Source organism: Microcaecilia unicolor, chromosome 4, assembly GCF_901765095.1.
Source record: "Microcaecilia unicolor chromosome 4, aMicUni1.1, whole genome shotgun sequence".
In the NCBI taxonomy this organism is placed as follows: domain Eukaryota; kingdom Metazoa; phylum Chordata; class Amphibia; order Gymnophiona; family Siphonopidae; genus Microcaecilia; species Microcaecilia unicolor.
This window is the reverse complement of record NC_044034.1, coordinates 234,861,377-234,884,315: the sequence shown is the minus strand read 5'-3', so window position 1 is coordinate 234,884,315 and position 22,939 is coordinate 234,861,377. Positions and strand designations below refer to the sequence as shown.

General features: G+C 39.8%; 1 protein-coding gene across 4 annotated transcripts in view; it reads right to left on the bottom strand.

Moving 5' to 3' along the window:
• Window positions 1-261: 261 nt before the first annotated feature.
• The window catches only part of FGF14 (fibroblast growth factor 14), a 786,891-nt gene continuing 764,213 nt past the window's right edge, over window positions 262-22,939 (bottom strand). For all 4 annotated transcript variants that reach the window (XM_030201338.1, XM_030201341.1, XM_030201337.1 and 1 more), the window contains one exon: window positions 262-734. In XM_030201338.1, the coding sequence (XP_030057198.1) occupies window positions 598-734 (137 nt within the window). In that variant the 3' untranslated portion in view covers window positions 262-597. The remainder of the gene's footprint in view (window positions 735-22,939) is intronic.

Genomic DNA, 22,939 nt, shown 5'->3' with positions numbered 1-22,939 from the left:
TTCCTTATAGATGTGTTTTATAATAGTAACGTTTTAAAGGCTTCCTGATTCCCTGATTGCTTTCAGAACTCAGTCACCTGCAACATTTAGGTTTTCAAGAAATGCAATTCTTGCAAAAGGTCACAGACAGTACAACAAGCAGCCTTGTAAAAAAAGGGGAAAAGGAGAAATTCATAGTAGCATATGTTTACAGCATATAACTAGAAATTACTTGATATTTTTGTGCGCTAGAAAAGAACTTAAATGGATTTTGCTGGAACTGGATTGAAAAAAGGGATTTATGAAGGGATTATAGACAATGGTTTGCAGGCAAAGTATTATGTATTCCTGTGAAGTATATTATTCACATAAAGTGTCAGTCACAGAAAAGATTAAAAAGGCATTCCATATCTGGTAGGGCATTCCATGGTCTGAATTTAACTGGTTATCCAGGTGTCTTCTTACAGGAGGAGCTACATGTTGAAACTTATCCGTTTACAAATGTTTGTTTGCTTGCTTTGAGCTGATCCACAGACACAGACGCATTAAAATCTGGCAAGGTTAAATTGCTCAAATGTGCTGGAAACTCAGTAAGTCATAACACCCGTGAGGTTCTGGCTATGTTGTCTTACTCTTGTTAACTGGTTTGCCCCCATTCATTATTGCAGATGCACTTGTGCTTTTACTTGGAGTCACTCCAGCCTTTGGTACAGTTTCTCCAACATCATGCAAAGATGGTTCTCGATACATGGCAACTAATAAGACAAAGAAGAAAAAGAAACTTGGTAAGTTTAACTTATGACTAAATCAAGAGTTACATAGTTAGCATATTTTGTTCTACAGATATTGAAAATAATGGTGTGTATGATACAAGACAACCCATGGTATACAGATAAACATATTTATCTCAATTCAAACCTCTCTGCCTGGTACTATAACGTTGATGAACATGCACAAGATAAATATACACTTTTCTTTTTATAAAAATTGCAATTAAGTTGTTGAAAAAATGTGCCATGTAATTATTTTATTATTTTTAGTATATGAAAATAAAACTTGAACCCCTTTAGACTTTTCAATATCTCATTAGACAACATAGGCATTCACACTCCCCTTACTTTACTTTTTGCCAAATAAGTTAAAATAGAACACATTAACTACTTGCATTTGGCAATACCTGGCAACAGCTTTATTAATTATTGAATATCAACTCTGAAAGCTCCATACTGTTCCCCAAAAGATCAAATATCAACAGTAGTCAACTTTGCAACACTCAACAGGCAAAATGATCAGTTAGTCAGTATCAAATTAACCGAATACCACCCCACTGACCTAGTGCCATCCAATTCTTACCCTGTGGAAGGGGTGTGAGGGATGAGAAAACTATCAACCTGTCCAAGCTCCCACAGAGTTTTGCTCGGCCTGCCAAAATTGCCCCGCACAGCACTTGCGGTGAATGCCTCTGATTGGTGCACCGCAACCTCACCATGCACCAGTCGTCCTCCTCCCTGTCTGATCCCAAGCTATAACTTCATCTAACTGCCATTGTGGAGGCAATCTGTGAAGATGCAGGTGCCAAATCAGAGGCGGGGTTTTGGCTTTGGAGAGGCAGGCACATCATACATAGGTGGTGGAGGCATATGCAGTGGGGTGTTGCTGCTTTTCTCTAGGCCTCTTCAACCCAAGCCCACCGAGAGGGGGGGTTCAAGATTCCCCGGGCCCAGCCTCGAAGAGAGGTCTGGCTGACTCAGTGTCATGGCTTGGGCCCGCCCAACTGCAGTACCTTGAATGGCTGGTGGGGATACTTGCCTGCCAGCCAAATAGCTTCAAAACCTGAACCTCTCCTGGTGTAAGAAAGTTGGTAGCATACTTTCTAGCAGCTGACACCGGCACTCTGCTCATGCTTAGTTTGCACGCATGAACTGAGCATGTGCACGGAGTGCTAGCATCGGTTGTTAGAAAGCATGCTGCCAACTTCCTTACACCTGGAGAGGTTCGGGCCGCAGAGCTTCGGCATCCCTGCCTGCAAAGGTAACAATTTTAATTGGGGGGGGGGGGAGGAAATAGAGTTGGGGAGAAAGCAAAAAGGAATAGGCTGCTGGCTACACCCCTGCATTTGGTGTGGTGGGGTTGGGGGTCCCTCTAGGAGTGTTTGTCCTGGGCCTGCCTTTGTATTTCGGCGGCCCTGCCTCAACCTAGCTGTGCTCTAGGCTTTTATACTTCCTGGACCACCCCTCCCATGTCACTTTCTCCTTAGGTGGGACTATGGGTTTTAAGGTTTCTCTGATACTGTGAGAAAATATGCTATATCAAAGTGTTTTAATGGTTATGATACTGGATAATTGGGTGGTATTTTAATTGTGGACAACTTGGATGGTATGGGTGGTAAACATTCTAAATAAAAATAAATAAATAAATATGTAATAATCAATTGACCTATCAAATGATCCTCGGGATTTGTATCAGGATATCCACAATAAACGTTTATGACATATTTATATCTACATGGTTACAGCACCAGGTTTATTTGCATACTTATGTTACCTTGAAAATCATACCAGTGAGAATTCTCAAAGATGATATTTAGGAACATTGTTCTAAGGTTTTAATATATAAGCTGCTGAGTCTCACATAACTATATGTTACTGTGTTAAGACCCAGTTGTTTTTCCCATAAGTAATTAAAATAGAAAGTAGCAGTCTCAAATTGTTGACCTTAATTTCTTATATTGATAAATGTCATGAAAGATATGGAAGTTTAGCAATGTTAAGAAATCAAGTGCTTAACCTACACAAACACTTCCAGAGAAATAATCTAAATCTCTTCCCCCCAGAGTGTATAGCACAAAAGATGATATATACCTCTGGCACACTACCCGATAATTGTTTTTAGAACATATGTGTTTGTTTAATAATTAGAAAAATGAGGGAAAGGCAAAATGACCTATAAAAATGGTAAAACAACATATGATAAAGCTGTAAGAAAGAGAATCCCATGATATAACTGTGTTCCAGGAAAAATCCTCTGGGAATGACAAATGGCTTGTTTCACAATGTTGTTTAAAGCTAATTTAATAAGCAAGATTTTTATTTTTTTACTCTGTGCTTTCCCACTCATGGCAGGCTCAATGTGGCTTACATATTGTATACAGGTACTTATTTGTACCTGGGGTAGGGGAGGGTTAAGTGACTTGCCCAGAGTCACAAGGAGCTGCCTGTGCTTGCAGTGGGAATCGAACTCAGTTCCTCAGGACCAAAGTCCACCACCCTAACCACTAGGCCACTCTGAGTGGTTAGGATCTGATGGTCCTTCCAATTGTTTGTGATTAATATAAAACAGGCCAATATAATACATTGCATTGAAATGCTATGTAAAATGTTTAATACATATTTTATTTTTACTTCCATGTTAATTGATTTCCAAACTTCCAATGTAATGAACAAATGACACATAAAAAGAACTTAAGCAGAAATAAAAGGTTAAAATGGAAGCAAAGGTGATCATTTTCAAAATAGAAAAATGCCTGAAAAATATCATAAAGGGCCAAATTTTATATATGTGGCGCCTAAAAAAATCAGCGTGGAACTCAGTTTTGCCTAAGTGTATTCTATAAGATTTACGAATGGTATATAGAATACATTTAGTCAATATCATTGTGCCTAAATCTGCTCAAGCCCATTTACATCAATAAAAACCTGGTGTAAATCCCAGCGCATAGATTTAGGTGGACTGTACCGTATTCTATAACTACGCACGCGAATTTTGGAATGCTCACAAAATGCCCATAAATATGCCCCCTTTGAGCTACATTCATTTATTTTGGACTGTGTGGTAGAGAAGTAGCCTAGTGGTTAGTGCAGTGATCCTGGGGAACTGGGTTTAATTCCCACTGCAGCTCCTTGTGACTCTGTGCAAGTCACTTAACTCTCCATTGTCCCAGGTACAAATAAGTACCTGTATATAATATGTAAACCACTTTGAATGTAGTTGGAAAAACCACAGAAAGGTGGTATATAAGTCCCATTCCCATTTAGGCACAGTTCATTATAGAATACACTTACAGAGTTGTGCACATAACTGTCAATTATTGCTTGTTAAGTGCTGTTAATAATGCTGATTTGCTTGTTGAGCCAATTAAGTTATGTGCATAGTTTTAGAATGCACCTGGATTTCAGCACGCAAATCTAGGTGCCCTATACAGAATCTGGCCCAAAACAACTGAAGGACATTTTTCTCAACAAAACATCTAAGTTGCGATTTTCAAAACTCTGATTTTTGATGTTTTCTCTGTAGTTTATCTAAATTTCAAAGGGGCATGTTGGGGAAGTGTTTTGGGTGGGACTTGGGCATTCCCAAGATGTTTTTCTGCCATAAAAGAACAAAACCAAAATGTCCGGGACAAAAATTGAGATGGTTTTGTCTAGATCTGTTTTAAGAATGACTAAGTTACAAACAGGTGCCCTAAATAATCAGATGACCATTGGAGAGATTAAGGCATGACCCCCATAATCCTCCAGTGGTCACTGACCCCCTTCCACTCCCCAAAGATGTGACAGTGACAGTACATACCAGGCTCTATGACACCTTCGGATAGGATGGCCATTCCTATTAAAGCAGCAAGCTGGTTCCAGGAGTGCGCTAGTGGTCAGTGCAGTGGACCATTCTAACTGGTACATTTGTGGTGGAAAGCGTGAGCACTCCAAAAACTACTAAATACCTGCTGTATCTAAATAGCTGTGCCACCTGTAGGCTTGAGGGCTATTGTAGTAGTGCATGGTGAGTTACAGTTGTCCCCCCACCACCCCCCGTTCCTGATGGGCTCACAATACAATATAAGGGGGATATGGTGGAAGTTGTACCTGTGACCTTTTATCTGAAGTGAACTGCAGTGCCCTCCTAGGCTGCCCCACTGCTCTGCTGAGATGTCTGTTTGGCCAGTCTAGTAAAAATGCTGGCCCCCAGACATCCCACTGGCTTGTTTTTTGTGTATTTTTCCCTAGGATATTTTTTTTCCCAAAATGGGACCTAAAGAAAGATGCACTGAGCATAGACTCGTCTAGGAAATGGAGATTTTTAAAACATCTCTCGATTTTTGTATGTTTTTCACAAAATGTCCCAAATCGGATATTGAACATTCCCCTGCACATTTAAAAAAATGAGTTAAAGATAACTTTACTTCCATTTCAGTTTCAATTAAGTTAAGCTTAACTAAGATCTCTAGCTACTGTATTGGAAGCTTTCTGATCAAATCTCAAATGCCCAAGGAACCATGTGACAGAGGCACCCTATCTTAGGAGGACAAAACCAGAGGAACTCTGTCTCAGGACCCCAAAACAGAGAGATGCTGACCAGGATCCCTGAATCTCGGACACTCTATCCATGACCAGAGATCCTCAAACCCACCTGCACTTACCCAAGCATGCTTCTCTCATTTACTGCTATTACTCATCCAAGTACCCCTACATACCCATGTACTTACTAATCAACCCCTAGTAACCCAAGTACTTCCAAAGCCTACATACACATCTATCTATCCACACTCACTCAAGTATTCTTGCCCATCTACCTACCCCTACATTGCCCCCCCACCCCCAAAATGTACAGTTGTGTGCAAAGGTTTAGGCGCCCCTGATCAAATTGTGTTACAATAAATCCCTAAGGAGTCCTTTTACCAAGCCACACTAAAAAGTGGCCAGCACTTGTGTCAGCACATGGGTCTTCTGCGTGCTGTGGCCACTTTTAGTGTGGTGGTAAAATGGCCACCATACTATATTTTATTCTAATGGGCACATGGCCATTATCACAGTATCCCTTATCGTCACCTATTTAGGAGGCAGTAAGGGCTCCTGCACTACACCCACAGTAATCGGGTAGCACTGAAGGCACACCTACTCGCTGCCCATGGGCATGCCTCCCATGCTGGAAAAAAATATTTTCCAGCGCGGGTTTAATGTGCACTGAGCAGGAAAGTACTGCAGGATGCCTCTGTGCGTCCCACAGTAGTACCCTTTTTAGCGCACAGTAGACCGCATTAGGCCTACTGCGCCTTAGTAAAAGGGCCCTTAACAGTGAACAGATGTTAACACAATCTCTACAAATTTAGACAAAACATTCTCAGTTACTACTGTGGCCTCAGTAACTTGCAGAATATGTAGCCTTTTAACTAGCTTGTCAGTCAGCCTAATATAGAGTTAATCAATTGTGTTTATCATCAATGCATGCATTACTGAACAAAGTGTTAAGTTACAGAAATGGAATTAATTGTCTTACAAGCCTTAACCTCATATTAGCTCCCTGCAAAAGAGATGACATCTGAAATTCTATGGAGCATCTATAATCAGACTTACCTACAGATTCTTATGTTCCAGAATGGAGATTTGAACTCTATCCAATTTTAAAGCAGCCTGCCACCTAATATATAGCACTTCTATATTTTCACAGTTAAACATCCGATTTGCTCCTCCTTAACCAACCTACTACTTATGAGAAACATGCATGTAAGCATGGAAAAATTCTGAACTAGACTAAGGAGTACTACCCAATGTATCTCATCTTCTTGTAGATAACCTGAGGCTAATAGATTAAAATTTCCTTAGCAGGTGCATAAATATATTGGAAAGAAGAAGGGAATGTGAAGAGCCCTGAGATTCCTCCACTCCTCAGTTCTTTAGTTCCATTTACTTATTGCAATTTTGTAGCAAGCATAACAAACAATAGCCAAATAGAACAGCATTAGAAACATACACTGGAGAGAGCAGTTTATGGAGAACCCACGAATAACAAAAACATTTGTCTTTACAGACACATTAGCATTCCCCAGTAGACTAACACTGGATTCCAAATCTTATTATAATGAGATATACAATCCTTATGGTCCGCTATCTGATATTCATATTTAGCAATCTGATATTTATATTTACTTTATTTTCCTTTATTTGGTTCTTATATCCCATATTATTCAAACTGACTTTGGTTCAATGTAGCTCACAATAAACAAATTATGGTACAATTGCAGAACAGTCAGTCATTCTAATTGATACCTAATTCAATCTGAATAGCTAAGAAATAAACAATGTAGCAGGGAATCTGAAATTAGCCTACATCTGATAAGAAGGTCTTGATTAGATGGGATTTGAGAGTTTTGCAAAATGTTAGGTATTTTATTATCTGTCTAATGTTTCCTGGTAGTGATTTAGCAATCATGGCCAAATAATTCCACCATAAATAAACCTGGACTCAGGTTGCATTTCTCCAATGCATTAATGCAACTTTTAATGCTACTGATATCATTACATCAAATGGTTTCTTGGATTCCAAAGTACTATATCTGGGAGCACAGAAGCTTGAAGTGTTTATGTTTATTACAAAATGCTTGCTATACCAATGTTATTAGACTAGTAGAACAAAGTGGTTTACAGACTAATAAAATATGGAAAGAATACCATTCTTTGCAGATTTGAAAGAAAACACCCATCCAATACATAAAACCAATATCCATTAAAAACCATTAAAAAGTAGGACAGTTGTCTGCTTACACGTCTGGCAGTTGTCCTTCAGGAGGGCAGCCCCCGACCAAACTCTGCTTAAAAAAAAAGTTTTTAGAGCTAGTTTAAATTTTTTAAAGGCTAGCTCATCCCAAAGATAGGGAGAAAGATCATTCCATACACAAGGGGATAACAAAAAGGTAGCATAGACTCATAGCGAGCCTGAGCTGGAGCCGGAGATTCTAGGGCCCTAGCATGAGTGTAAGGAACGATCAGGCTAGAAAGATAGGAGAGGTGTCGACGACAGACATTTTTATGGGTTAGGCAAAGAATCTTGAAAAAAATCCGATACTGAATGGGTAACCAATGTAAATGTTGCAAAATAGGAAAGGCATGGTCAAATTTATGAGCATGAGACAAAAAATGAACAGCTATATTTTGGAGAGTTTGGAGCTATTGAAGTTGGTGTTTAGAAGCACCTGCATAAATCATATTGTAGTCTAAATGGGATTTTTAAAAAGCATGAACTAAGGTATGTAACGAAGAAGTGTCTAATAGACCTCCTAGGGGAACCAGATGTTCTAAGGCTAACCCCCCACCAGATCTTATAACCTGAGAAATCTGTGGCTGAAAGGAGAGAGCAGTATCAATCAACACCCCTAAATATCAAAAACAATTGACTAGAGAATTAAGGTTGAACAGAGCTGCAGGTCACCCACTGTCTTGTCACAATTACGAACCAACTTATTATCAGATAGCCACACAGCAGTGGCTTCTAAACAGTACTGTAAAGAACTGAAATTAGGGGCATGGAGATCCTCTGAAAGAACAAAATGATACCATCTGCAAAAAGAAAAACTGAAGACCAAAATTTTCAACTAAACTTACCAAAGGACTCAAGAAAATGTTGAACATCAAGGATGAAAGAATTGAGCCTTGTGGAACACCACACCACAATTCATATTGTGCTGACACAGAAGAGGGAAAGTGCACAGAAAATAAATGATGAGATAAGAAAGAAGTTCAGCACATTCAAACCTATTCTCCAGCTAACAAAGGTGAGATAAAAGAATTTTGTGATCTACTAAATCAAAAGCAGTAGACAAATCAAGACATACCAGAAAGGCCACTTGGCCATGGTCAAAAAAAGAATGGACCTCACTCAACATCACTGTAAAATCAGTCTCTGTACTATGATCGGACCTAAACCCACATTGCTAGGGATTAAGAACATATCATTCTTCCACATAACAAGAGAGTTGTTGGAAGACAACTTTTTTGTCAGTCAACTTTGACAACAAGCATACGAAGGATATTGGATGATATTTAGAAGGCACTGAAGGTTCACAGGATGCCTTTTGGAGAATAGGCTGAATTTAACCATCGACACAATGGCAGTAACAATATATTAAAAAGTACAGCTGACAAACATGATCCTTGTGATACTCCAGCATTCAGTTGCTTCCATCTACACATATCTTCACCTAGAACTACGGAAAAATACCTTTTCTCTAAAAAAAGAAGTAAACCATTTCAATACCTTATTACTAATCCCTATTGATCTTAATCTATTTATAAGAATTGTATGATTAATTGTGTCAAATGCTGCAGATATGTCCAGAGTTACTAACAAGAAATGTTTACCATCACTAAATCCAGTTTGGACTACTTCAAACATTGACAATAACAGAGTTTCTGTGGCATGATTCAATCTAAAACCAAATTGATTGAGATCCAAAATATTGTGTGTTATTGAAAAAAATCTGTTAAACCAGTGTACACAACACTTTCTATTACTTTCGCTAGAAATGGTAAGTTGGATTTTGGTCTAAAATTATTCACTTGTTTCTTACTTTCTTTTGTATTTTTCATCAGTGGTCTAACCACTGCATTTTTTAAAAAACTCAACTGGTATACTATTTGTTTTTAAAATTTTATTCACAATTTTAGTAAAATCTGGAGCTACCAAATCCTTCATCACTTTTAAAATTACTGGTTGACAAACATCCAGCTTACAGCAGCTTTTCTTAACTTGATTAAAAGCCTTCTTGATCACATTTTCTGTTACCTCAGTAAACTCAGACCATTTTTCTTACTCACTCAAAGCACATTCTGGTTCTAACGGTAACTGTGAATAATCAAATTCTTCTGTTATTTTTTCCTCTTTTGTCTGAAATGTCACTGCAAGCTCATCATACGAAATAGCAAACAGAAAATTAATGTTACCTTCCACCTCATTAGTTAATCTTGTAACAATATAAAACATTTTTTTGGTGCTAGATGAAGCCATTTCAAATGACTCATTGAAAAAACCCCACATTTAACCTTACTCACTTGCTTTTATAATCCACTAATTTCTTCAAATATTCAACTGGGTGTATCTCTTGAAGGAAACATTTGCCACTGCTTTCCATTTCTACATAATTCAAATTTCAACACACATAAATCCTCATTAAACCAACGTGATTTCTTACTACTCTTTGTTCTCTAAAAGGGGTCACTTTATCAATCACCCTAGGTAAAATATTATTCCAACCATTAAAACTATCCTCAACTGTATCTTCTTTACCAATGTCAAACATCTCTAAACCCATATTCAGCTTTTCCTGCAGTTCTTGCAGTTCAAATGATTTTCTCTTCCTAATCCAATTCTGAGACATACTAGACCATATTTTTCCTTCAAACTAATTTTAATAGTTACTACTGTATGATCAGACCATGAAACAATATATTATCAACATAATAAGTATTCCCTATCGCATTAATTCTTTGCACAAAAACCAGATCTAAAGTATGGCCAGCAATATATGCTGGCTGTAACTGGTACCATTCCAATGTCTCCAAAGAAACTATAAAATTTGAAACCACATCACCCACATTACACAGATCAGCCTACATACTGAAATCACCTATTAATATTAATTTTTCCAAGTCCAAATTGGAGATACTAATAATTCAATAACATTTCAGGCCAATTTCTATCTTGCCGTTTTTAGCAAAGGTAATTGAAAAGGCTGTTTTACAACAGCTAATGGAATTTGTGGAGGAAAGACACCTGTTAGATGACTATCAATTTGGTTTCAGATCAGACCATAGTGTGGCATTTTTACTTTTATGGGTGAGCTAAGAATTGTCATGGACCAGAATCTTTATTTTTGTATTATGACATTGGATATTGCATCTGCATTTGATACTATTGACCATCAGCTTTTACTAAATGTATTATCTGGTTTTGGCATTCATGATTATGTGCTGTCATGGTTTCGTTCCTATTTGCAAGATAGAACATTCCATGTTAAAGTACAGGAATCAGTCTCTGTGTTTTTCAGGTTCACGAGGGGTACCACAGGGATCCACACTATCGGCGATTTTGTTTAATCTGTTCATGGTATCCCTTGGGAAAGTGTTTCAGAGTTTGCACGTTTCCTGTAGAATGTATGCAGATGATATGCACTTTTTCTTTCCGCTTGAGAATGGTTGCTGTGATCCATCATTGAAGTGAAAGAGAATAACAGTGAATGAAGGTGATAACACACCCACTTATTGTATAAGGAGGAAAAAGACCTCATCAAAACTGATGAAATTGGATCGCAAAATAAGCAGATCAGTATGCACACAGTAAAAAAAGTCATCATTGGTGAAAAAACTCATTACTTTCGAAGGCTTTTCTGAAAGAATGAAGTAGATTGCTGTTGAGTGACCATGATTGTCTTAATGACTGTGATGTGTATTCATGTTTTTATTTTTTGTGCATATTTATTTGTTACCTGCTTAGGACAAAAGTGGGATATAAAGGGCCCTTTACAAAGCTGCGGTAAGTCCAACACGGGCTTACTACTCACTCTTCTGGTCCTGCCAGCTGAAGAGTCCTCTCTGGAAACCCCCAGTCTCATTCCAATGGCAGTCAGCTCAGCGTTTCCAGCCACCAACACCGGCACCCCCTCCCCCTTTCAGCACATGCTCAGTTCAACCAGCATTCCCCCCTCATGTACACAAACATAGGGGTGCCAAATGAAATGAGCATGCATGGCGGGAAGGGAGCACTGGTATCTGCAGCTGGAAATGTGCTGCTGACTGCAATGGGGATGAGTTTGCCTGAGGGAACTTTATTTATTTATTTCATTTGTATCCCACATTATCCCACCGATTTGCAGGCTCAATGTGGCTTACACAGTACTGTAAGGCGTAAGCCTAGACCGGTACAGAAACAAATAGAAGGTTATATTGTGGTTGAATAAGTTACAATTGATCCAGGCATAATGGGGTCAAAGAGGGGAAGGTTAAAAGTGTCCAGTACATTCTTTGGTTTAGCTGTGTTGCAGAGTGTAGGCATTTATGTAGGGTCAGTAGGGTATGCTCTTCTGAACAGAGGACTGTTCAGCTGCCAGGGCCCGGGGATTTCCGTCAGCTACACTAACAATGTGCACCATCACTGGATGGGACTGAAGCAAAACTGGGTTGGCCACCTGTGGCTACACCATTGCTTTCTCCGCATCTATGGAAACAGAAATCACTTCTAATGAAGCAGAATTAGCCCAATGCATAATATGGCAGAATAAATGTGTATTGTCTGCTCCTTGTCTACTCCCAATGAAATTTACTAGATCAGGGTGAATGAGATGTGTCATGACCTTCTCCAATTGGATAGTTAAAATTCTGGCATAAATTTTATAATCTGAGTTCAGCAGAGAAATCGGATGGTAATTTTATACAAGGTTAGCCTCTGAGGTTTAAGAATAACTTATAGAAACCTCAAGAAAACACCCTGAAGTTTCTGAGTTATCAACTAAATAACAGTATAAATCTAATAATCTGGGATTAAAAATTGAAGACAAAGTTTTAAAGAATTCAGAAGAAAGGCCATGAGGTCCAGGAATCTTTCTAAAAGAAAGAGCAGCGATAGAATGCTGTATCTCTGTAACATTAAAAGGCTTTTTTAAAGCTTCTATTTGCAGTATGAAAAACCCTGGAAGTTCAAAATTAGAGAAAAATTTCAAAACAGCCTGACTCAAATCATGAGGTTCTGAGGAGTACAGTATTGAGTAAAAATGTCTAAATTGTTTCAAAATTGAATCTGTATCTAAATGCATCTGATCACAAGAGTCCCAAATAGCATAAATTCGAATAACTTGATGTCTGCCTTTCAGGTAAGATGTTAGAAGATGCCCAGCATTATTAGATTCATTATAATAAGTTGTTTTAGATCTAAATAAAGCATTAGTAATGGTTTCACTATGTATAGAATTATATTGAAAACTAGTAAAAAAAGGCCCGTTTCTGACACAAATGAAACGGGCACTAGCAAGGTTTTCCTCGGAGTGTGTAAGTTTTAGAGAGTGTATGTGAGAGTGGCTGTGTGTGAGAGAGAGAGAGAGAGTGAATGTGCGAGTGTGTGTGTGTAACAGAGAGAGAGAATGAGTCTGGGTGTGAGTGTGTCTGTGAGAGAGAGTATCCAGCTTATAATCGAACGAGAAAAACGCCCAAGTTCCGACCTAAATCGGGAGATGGGCGTTTATCTCACAAAAACGAATAACGCGGTATAATCAAAAGCCGAATTTGGGTCGCTTTCAACTGCACTCCGTCGCGGATGCGGACAAAGTGGACGGGGGCGTGTCGAAGGCGTGTCGAAGGCGGAACTGGGGCGTGGTTATCACCCGAACAGAGATGGGCGCCCTTCGCCGATAATGGATGCGTTTGTAGCTAGAATTTAGGGCACTTTTCCTGGACCCTGTTTTTTCACGAATAAGGCCCCAAAAAGTGCCCTAAATGACCAGATTACCCCCAGAGGGAATTGGGGATGACCTCCCCTGACTCCCCCAGTGGTCACTAACCCCCTCCCACCACAAAAAAAATGATGTTTCACAACTTTTTATTTTCACCCTCAAATGTCATACCCTCCTCCCAGGCAGCAGTATGCAGGTCCCTGGAGCAGTTGTTAGGGGGTGCAGTGGACGTCAGGCAGGTGGACCCAGGCCCATCCCCCCCTACCTGTTACAATTGTGCTGATTAATGCTTAGTCGTCCAACCCACCCAAACCCACTGTACCCACATGTAGGTGCCCCCCTTCACCCCTTAGGGCTATAGTAATGGTGTAGACTTGTGGGCAGTGGGTTTTGAGGGGGATTTGGGGGGGCTCAACACACAATGGAAGGGTGCTATGCACCTGGGAGCTCTTTTACCTGTTTTTTTGTTTTTGTAAAAGTGCCCCCTAGGGTGCCCGGTTGGTGTCCTGGCATGTGAGGGGGACCAGTGCACTACGAATCCTGGCCCCTCCCATGAACAAATGCCTTGGAGTTATTCGTTTTTGAGCTGGGCGCTTTCATTCTCCGTTATCGCTGAAAAGCAAAAACGCCCAGCTCACACATTGGCGAATAAAACATGGGCGTCTATTTTTTTCGTAAATACAGTTTGGTCCGCCCCTTCACGGACCCGTTCTCGGAGATTAACGCCCATGGAGATAGGCGTTTCTGTTCCATTATGCCCCTCCACGTGTGTGAGAATGAGAGTGTGTGCAAGTGCGTATGTGAGACACAGTGTGAGAGAGAGAGAGTGTGTTTCACACAGATATAGTGTGTGCGAGAGAGAGTGTGTGTGTGTGAGACACAGACTCTCTGTGAGACTGAGTGTATGAGACCAAGAGAGTGTGTGAGTGACTGTGTGACACATATAGTGTGAATGTGATATAGTGGGAGACAGAGTGTGTGAGAGACAGTGTGTGTCACACACACACTCTCTCTCTCACAGTCAATGTCTCTCTCTCTCACTCTCAGAGATACCTCCCTCTCTCCCTCTCTCTGGTGTCAGCCCCCCCCCCCCCCCCTCTCTGGTGTCTGAGCGTTACTGTGCAGGACGCTGAGCTCTGGCTGTGCTTCAAGGAACTGACCAATCCTATTTAATAGAATGCACCTCCAACATTCTGAACCTGAGAAACCTCGTGTGGTTGGTCACTTCTGCTTGTGACAAACCCGGAAGTACGTGATATCAATTCAGGAGATGGATACAGAGAGCATGAATGCCTCAGCCATGCAGTCAGCTTCAGAATGTTGGAGGTGTGTTTTATTATATAGGATGTAAACATTGTAATTCAGATAGAACTGTAGAATCCAGCAGGGACTGTCTCTCTATGTCAGGTGTTCAGCGCTGCGTGCGTCTGGTAGCGCTATACAAATGTTAATAATAATAATCCATCCTTTTATAAAGAGAAGTCCCAAGTTTTTAAATCTCAATTTCCAAAGTCTTCCTTTGCTGAGTACGCTGACATTTTAAGCAAGCTACATAACTAATCTAACTACTCATATTTTTGCAAACAATCACTTATTGGATACTGTACACCTACACAGAGGCACCAGACAGGGATGCCCTCTATCCCCTTATCTTTTTAATTTAGCATTAGAACCATTTATTTTTGCCATTACATCACATCTGGAAATAACAGGTTTACCTTATCATAATTCCCATTATAAGATTATGGCATAAGGAGATGATATTCTTTTCTGTATTTCACATCTCTCTAATCTCTTCCTCACTTATTTGCCACAATCACTCATTTTCCTCTTTCTCAGGCTACAAAATCAATCAATCAATCAAAGGCTGGGGTTCTCCCTCTCAACGTTCATGCAACTTTTGACATTATTTGTCCACATAATTTACTATGGTCTTCCGAGAAAATTAAATATATTGGTATAGATCTCTACACAACAATATCTGATACTCAATGAAGATAAAATTATTCAATCTTTAAAATCTCCCTACTTCATGGGGTCCTTTTACTAAGCTAAGGTAAAAAGTGGCCTGTGGTAGTTCATCTTTTGGGCGTACACTGGGCCATTTTTTACCGCATCTAGGAAAAAGGGCCATTTTAAGGTGCTGGAAAATGGACGTGCGCTAAAATTGAAACCAGCATGCATCCATTTTCGTCCTGAAACCTACCACCACCCATTGACTTAACAGTAAAGTCTCACATGTTACCCGTGCAGGAAGCATGCAGCGTGCGCCAACTGCTGTTTACCACCGGGTAAGCAGCCCATGGTAGAAAATAGAAAATTATTTTCTACCACGGGATTCAGCAAGCGCCAAGTTCAGAATTACCGCCTGGCTCATGCACTAGCCGGGTGGTAGTGCCGATTTGGCGAGCGTTGTACGTGCATAGGCCCTGCAGTGCCTTTGTAAAAGGGCTCCCGTATTTCTTGGTGGGATAGACTGGAATCTCTCAAAATGGTGGTATGTCCTAAAATAAATTATATATTAAGTATGATCCCAGTGCTATTTCACAAAACATGTTATACACAAATTGAAAAACTATTATCCTCCTTTTTATGGAAATCAAAATCCCCCAGAATTTTTATTCACAAATTGAAAGCCTCTAAAGATAAATAAGGAGTTTTCTTTCCAGATTTTTATTGTACCACAAATCCTTTATCATATGACAAGGTTTTCTTTGGTTTGACTCTAATCCTTCATATAACCCACAATGGCTCCAATCTGAATACTCTTTAATAGCCCCAGTCCCCACACATCTTGCTTTTTCTACTATGCTCAAGCATATACAAAAACTCAACACAATTTTAGGCAATACCAGAAAATGTTTGCTAGAATTTGATAATATGCTTACTCATCCTGTGGAATGTTCAAACTATAGATCTTTGTAGTTTAACTCTAAAATTAAAATATGTAAATCCTTCTGTTATTGGAAATCATAGCTGACAAAGGTATATGGACATTGAAGAATTAAGCTCCTGTAATACTCTACAACTTCTTTCATTTCAACAAATTCAAGATAAATTTTCTTTTCCCTCTTCTCAACTGTTTAAATGGATCCCTTCTCTCTTCTGAACTGTTTAAATGGATGCAACTTTATCATTCCAATAAAGTTTCTTGGATCTTGAACTCCTGCTCCACTGCTATCCCAACTATCTTTACAACCTCGCAATCCTTACTTGCAAAAGGACATGTGACATCTTCAATATATAAGCTTTTACTGGACCAACGATATAAGTTGTGTAATTCTTTACGATCCAACTGGGAAACTGAGACCAATTATCAAGTTCCTAATTCCCTTCATACTAATCTATGGCTTTCGCTTCTCAAAACTTTGTCGGAAACATCATGCCTTTAATCTATGCTCTTCTTCTACCATAGAGCTAACCGGACTCCTCATAAACTTCACACAGCTGAATTACTGAACTCACATGCTTTATGGATGCCCCCAAATGTTTTCTTTTTGGACTGAAGTATGGATTGTAATTTCCAAACGTTTCAAAATAGATGTGTCAATTTCTACTCAAACTATTATTTTTAAATTTTGTGCTATCCAAGCAGATCTTACTGACTTTCAAAAATTACTCTTGGACATATTAATAACTATAGGCCAACAGTTAATTCTTTGATACTGGAAAGATTCAGGTCATATCACCTTGCACTCTTGCTGGCAATCAGTACTATTGTTTCACAAGCTTGAATTGGCCTCTGCCTCATCTCTTGGCTCGAACATAAAAAAACAGATAATTTGTGGCATCGCTTACTGAGTTATCTGCAGCAGGGCCCATAGGAATAAAATGGACCTTGCTGAGGATAACTCGATCTAAGCTTTAGTAAAAGATCCACTCGGTTTCGTATAGAAGAATACTTGAAAAGCTTCATTTTTGTACATGTTTTAAAATTTAATGGAAAACTGTATAACTAATTACTTCTCCTCAAATGAAAGCTTGATAGGTCTCACAAAATGAAATTTGTGATATATCATTAAAATTATTTCTTAGGAAAAAGTCTTTAGCTAGACCTTGAAGCTTGGAACAAAATTTACCCCCTGTTTACTAAGCTGCACTAGCGGCTGCCATGCGGCATTAGCGCACGACAGCCGCTAGCGTGGCTTAGTAAACAGGTGGCGTTAGTATCTTGCAAAAGAACCAGATTAAATCTCCAAATTGAGTTTCTCTGTGCAACTGGCCCAACACAAAAAAACAGGATACTGCAGCATGGCAAGAAATCAAAATATTATAGATATTTGCGTTCTATAGGAAATCTTTAGATGTTAGAATATAATCCAACCTGGAGAGATAAAAAAAATAAAATTCTTTCCAGATGGGTCTCCATGTATCAATCTACCCATTAGTTTGCATTAAAAGAGAAAAAGCAGCATGTGCTTGAAGTTTGGAAGGACAACAGCTGGATGATCTATCTAAAAATGGATCCAGTGCAGGATTAAAATTTCCTCCTAATACAGTATAGACATTAAGATTTATATGGCAAGATAAGCAAATGTCACTAAATAACTTAGGGTCATCAAAGTTTAGAGCATAAATATTAATCAGATTATTTTGAAATAGACCTTGCAGACAAAGCCATTTTCCCTTTTTGTCTGTGACCTGGGGGCTAATTTATTTATTTATTTTATTTGTACCCCGTGCTTTCCCACTCATGGCAGGCTCAATGTGGTTTACATGGGGCACTGGAGGGTTAAGTGACTTGCCCAGAATCACAAGAAGCTACCTGTGTCTGAAGTGGGAATTGAACTCAGTTCCTCAGGACCAAAGTCCACCACCCTAACCACTAGGCCACTCCTCCAAGACCCTTTCTGATAAAGACGATCATGTCATTCTTTTTCTCCAAGGATGGGTAAATTTACTTCTTAATTCCAATCATCCACCTTTAATTTTTGAGCTTCAGTTTCAGAAAGGTGTGCATCTCTTGAAACATACATCTGCCTTCAATCGCTTACAATATAGGACCTTCTTTCTTTTACTAGGATTCATGAATCATTTAATGTGACAAATGAGAAATAGCCCATAGGAACTGAATGGGCTTTCTCTCATTTGCCGCACTGAGAATCAGTAGCACAGCTTTGTAAAAGAGGCCTAATATGCAGAGAAGTCATTAAAAAACAAAATACATTTCTTTGCTTGCAATGAGACACTGTATGAAGAGCAGTTTCCATCAAATTGTATAAACAATTGGAATAATCATCATCCAAATAAGAGTAAAAAGAAGCAAAATTATGCTGCCAAAAAGAGAAAATGAAAAAAAAACTACAAGTAGAAAGAAAATTAACCACCTCTAAAGCAGAGGTAATTATTTATGCAATAAACGAAGAGCATGACTTAAAAGACAGACACCGTAGAGGCTTCAACTGACCAAAAGCAGATATGAGACAAAATAAGCCATCCATATTAAGGGAAACTAAGCCACAGTTAATCTATTATACTGTTACACTAGTTATTTCAGTGGTTAAGATCTTTCAAAAACACTTTAAGCTCTGCAGGATTTTCAAACATTCTGGTAGTATTCCAATGTCATTCTCATATGTGCTGGGTAAAATAGCCCATATTGAGCTCCAAGAGCCTTAGTTTTGGCCTCATGTCAAGAAACCTCTTCCTACGGTGAGCAGTAGTCTTAGATACATCACGTACAAATAAGATTTTTCTACTAGGAAACATAAGTCCTTTTTTTCTTGGTGGAGTGTAGGATATGCAGGACGTGCTGGTATCTAAGCACTTTCATTACAATGGGTTTTCGTGGAGTCTTGCCAACTACTGGATTTGTGGGAACTCGTGCTCTCTAATCTCAAACTGTGGTTCAAAAGATATTCTAAGAAAATCTGCAATGAGAGATTGAAGAAAGTTAATCATATTAATACCTTCTGTTGACTCAGGTAACTCCAGCAATCTGACATTACTTCTCTGTGAGCAATTAGCCAGGTCCTCAATCTCTGTTGTAAAGTATTCATTCTATTTAGTGAGTGCCACATATCAGCAAGTTGAACATCGTGAGGGGCAATATTATGCTCTGCTGCATTTAATTTTTCTTTAATCAAATCAAATTGAGCCAAAAGAGCAGCCAAGTCACTTTTTAATTCTGCAGTTACATTCAAATGAATCTGAATTAGCTCTCTTAGCACTCGAATTTCAGAGAATATTACCTCAATGAAACATGAATTTGGTTTAATTGGCACCATATTTTCAGGAGATAGTGACTCGTGTTTGGACTGCTTAAATGCAGAATGAATGGCAAACATGGACACTCCATTTGAAGATTTTGAGGCTATTACAACTCAGCAAACATATCGCCTTAGTTACGCCAAAATAAAAATAAAAACAAAAAAGGAGGGTGTATATGAAGGAAATATACAAGGTCAGTCAGAGCTCCATCTTCAAGCATCCATCCTGTACTGGTCACATGACCCTTCCAAGGTTGGGAAATATCGATCCAAAATAACCAGATAAGGGAGCATGGGCACCACTACAACCTCCAGCTGGTCCAACCGGTTTGGTGGGAGACTTGAGTTGTGGGGTACTGTCTCTGATTCCTAGGAATACAGGACAATGTCATGGTTTGCTTATGGTGTACTTGCTGTTGACTAGCTACTCCCCTTCGAATGAGGGTCCTCACACTGCCAGTGTCTACTAAAGACTTGGTGGAAAGAGGACAATCAATGGGACACTGTTAACAGGGTACAAATTGTATCGCAATGATAGAGAGGATCAAATTGGGGGGGAGGGGTGCCCCTGTATGTTAAAGAGGGACTTGAATCAAATAAAATAAACATTCCATATGAAACAGATAACAGTGTGCAATCATTATGGATAGAAATTCCATATGTGAAGGGAAGGAGTATTCTTGTAGGGCTGTACTACCATCCACGGTGACAGAACAAACAGACAGTTGAAGAAATGTTTACAGAGATTAGGAATGCTGGAAAATTGGGCAATGCTGTAATAATGGGTGATTTCAATTACCCCGATATTGACTGGATAAATTTTACATCAGGGAGTGCCAGGGAGATTAAATTTCTAGATGTAATAAATGACTGCTTCATGGAGCAACTGGTCAAGGAACCAACAAGAGGGGAAGCCATTTTGGATCTGGTCTTGTTGGCGTGCAGGGCATAGTGTGAGAGGTGGCGGTGTTGGGTCCCCTGGGAAACAGTGATCATGTTAGGTTTCTGTTAGGTTTCTGCAAACAGGCTTAGGAGAGGCTGGAACCCACTCTGCTAGGCTAGGGAGGGGCTGGTATCTCTCTGCTAGAGTAGCTGGGTGGGACTTGGTTGCTATTGGTTAGCTGGCTTGTAGCTGACGTCTGCAGCTACAGATGTCAGTAATCAGGAGCTATTTGTACCTGCAGTTTTTGGGTAAGCACTGCTCTAGCGTTAGTATTCTTCTGCTGTGGCCTCTTCTCTTATTTCTTCTAGAGCTGTTGCTCAGTGCGCTGAAGGAATCTGTTTCCTTCTCTTTTGTGTTCTTTGGGGCTGGCCTGTCAGCACCTTCTTCTGTGTTCCGTTTTGTATTGGCTTTTCCCAGCATGGGGTTAATTTGCCTTTCCCTGCAGCTGGGCTGGAGCAGAGCGTGCATTCTGTGTTGTGTCATCGTATTTGTTTTAATTCTGTCTGTTGTAGTTCCACCTCTTTTTCTGAGGTTAGTGTGCTCTGTTAACCCCTCGCTCTCTGTGTCTAGCTGTGTGGGTTAGTGGGACCTTGAGTCTTTGCTCTTGCCAGTACCTCTTTCGCTTGGTTCTCTGTAGTGCTGGTTCCTGCCTGGTTTGTCTGGTTCAGCTTCACCTGTTATACTGCTACCTTCTGTGGGCCTGAAGTCGTGCGGCCCACCTGAACCCAGGGGCCCAACTCCTGGGGGACCGTGGCTAAGTGCAGGTGAAGTCTCGAGAAGCTGTTCCGGTATCCTTGTCCCTGCTTTATCCCGTGGAGTCCTGTTGTTGCCAGCTGGTTTCTGTGACTCCGCGTCCGGTAGTTGGGGGCAGCCTAGCCTGCTGGTGCAGACCGTACGTGCCTTGAGGTTTTCTACCTTCAAGGAGTTTGCACCTCTCCTCACAAGCCTGGTGTTCTGGGTGAGTACTCTGTGGTTTTATTATTTTTTCCTAGTTGTGGTTCGGTCCACCCCAGGCCATTCCTAGTCTCCCCTTCTGTCCACGGCCTGGGCCCAAGGGCTCACGATCTGGGAGCGAATGTCAGAAGTAACAGATCATAACATGATCAAGTTTGAGATACTATCTGGAATGAACCCGCAAAGGATATCAACTGTAGCTGCATTTAATTTTCGAAAGGGCGACTATAATAAAATGAGGAATATGGTGAAAAAGAAACTAAAAGGGGTCTGTGCTGGAACCGCTGCTTGTTAACATATTTATAAATGATCTAGAGACGGGAGTAATTAGTGAGGTAATTAAATTTGCTGACAACAGAAAGTTATTCAAAGTTCTTAAATCACAAGAGGATTGTGAAAAATTACAAGAGTAACTTACGAGGCTGGGAGACTAAGCATCCAAATGGCAGATGATGTTTAATGTGAGCAAATACACAGTAATGCATGTGGGAAAGACCTGAACCCGAACTATAGAAACGTAATGCAAGGTTCCACATTAGGAGTGACCGACCAGGGAAAGGATCTAGGTATCATGTTGAAACCCTCTGCTCAGTGTGCGGCGGTGGCTAAGAAAGCAAATAGAATGTTAGGTAATATTAGGAAAGGAATGGAAAACAGAAATGAGGACGTTATAATGCCTTTGTATCGCTCCATGGTGCAACCACACCTCGAATATTGTATGCAGTTCTGGTCACCACATCTCAAAAAAGGATATGGTGGAATTAGAAAAGGTACAGAGAAGGGCAATGAAAATGATAAAGAGGATGGGATGACTTCCCTATGAGGAAAGGCTAAAGCAGCTAGGGCTCTTTAGCTTGGAGATGAGCAGCTGAGGGGAGATATGATAAAGGTCCATAAAATAATGAGTGGAATGGAATAGGTAGATGTGAATCGATTGTTTACTCTTTTCAAAAATACTAGGACTAGAGGGCACGCAGTGAAGCTACAAAGTAGTAAATTTAAAACAAATCATAGAAAATATTTCTTAACTCAACTTGTAATTAAACTCTGGAATTTGTTGCCAGAGAATGTAGTAAAAGCAGTTAGCTTAGCAGGGTTTAAATAGGTTTGGATAGCTTCCTAAAAGAAAAGTCCATAAGCCATTGTTAAAATGAACTTGAGGAAAATCCACTGCTTATTTCTAGGATAAGCAGCATAAAATGTAATGTACTGTTTTGAGATCTTGCCAGGTACCTGTGACCTGGATTGGCCACTGTTCGAGACAGGATGCTGAGCTTCATGGACCTTCAGTGTGTTCCAATATGGCAATACTTATGTAAAACTATTCAAGGCTGTTAAAACACATGCGGATTGTGAAATATTGCAGGAAGACCTTAGGAAATTGGAAGACTGGGCATCCAATTGGCAGATGAAATTTAATGTGGACAAATGCAAAGTGATGCACATTGGAAATAATAAACTGAATCATAGTTATCTGATGCTAGGGTCCACCTTGGGGGTCAGCGCTCAAGAAAAAGATCTAGGCGTCGTTGTGGATAATACGCTGAAATCTTCTGTTCTGTGTGCGGTGTGCGGTGGCAGCCGAAAAAGCAAACAGGATGTGAGGAATTATTAGGAAAGGGATGGTGAATAAGACTGAAAATACTA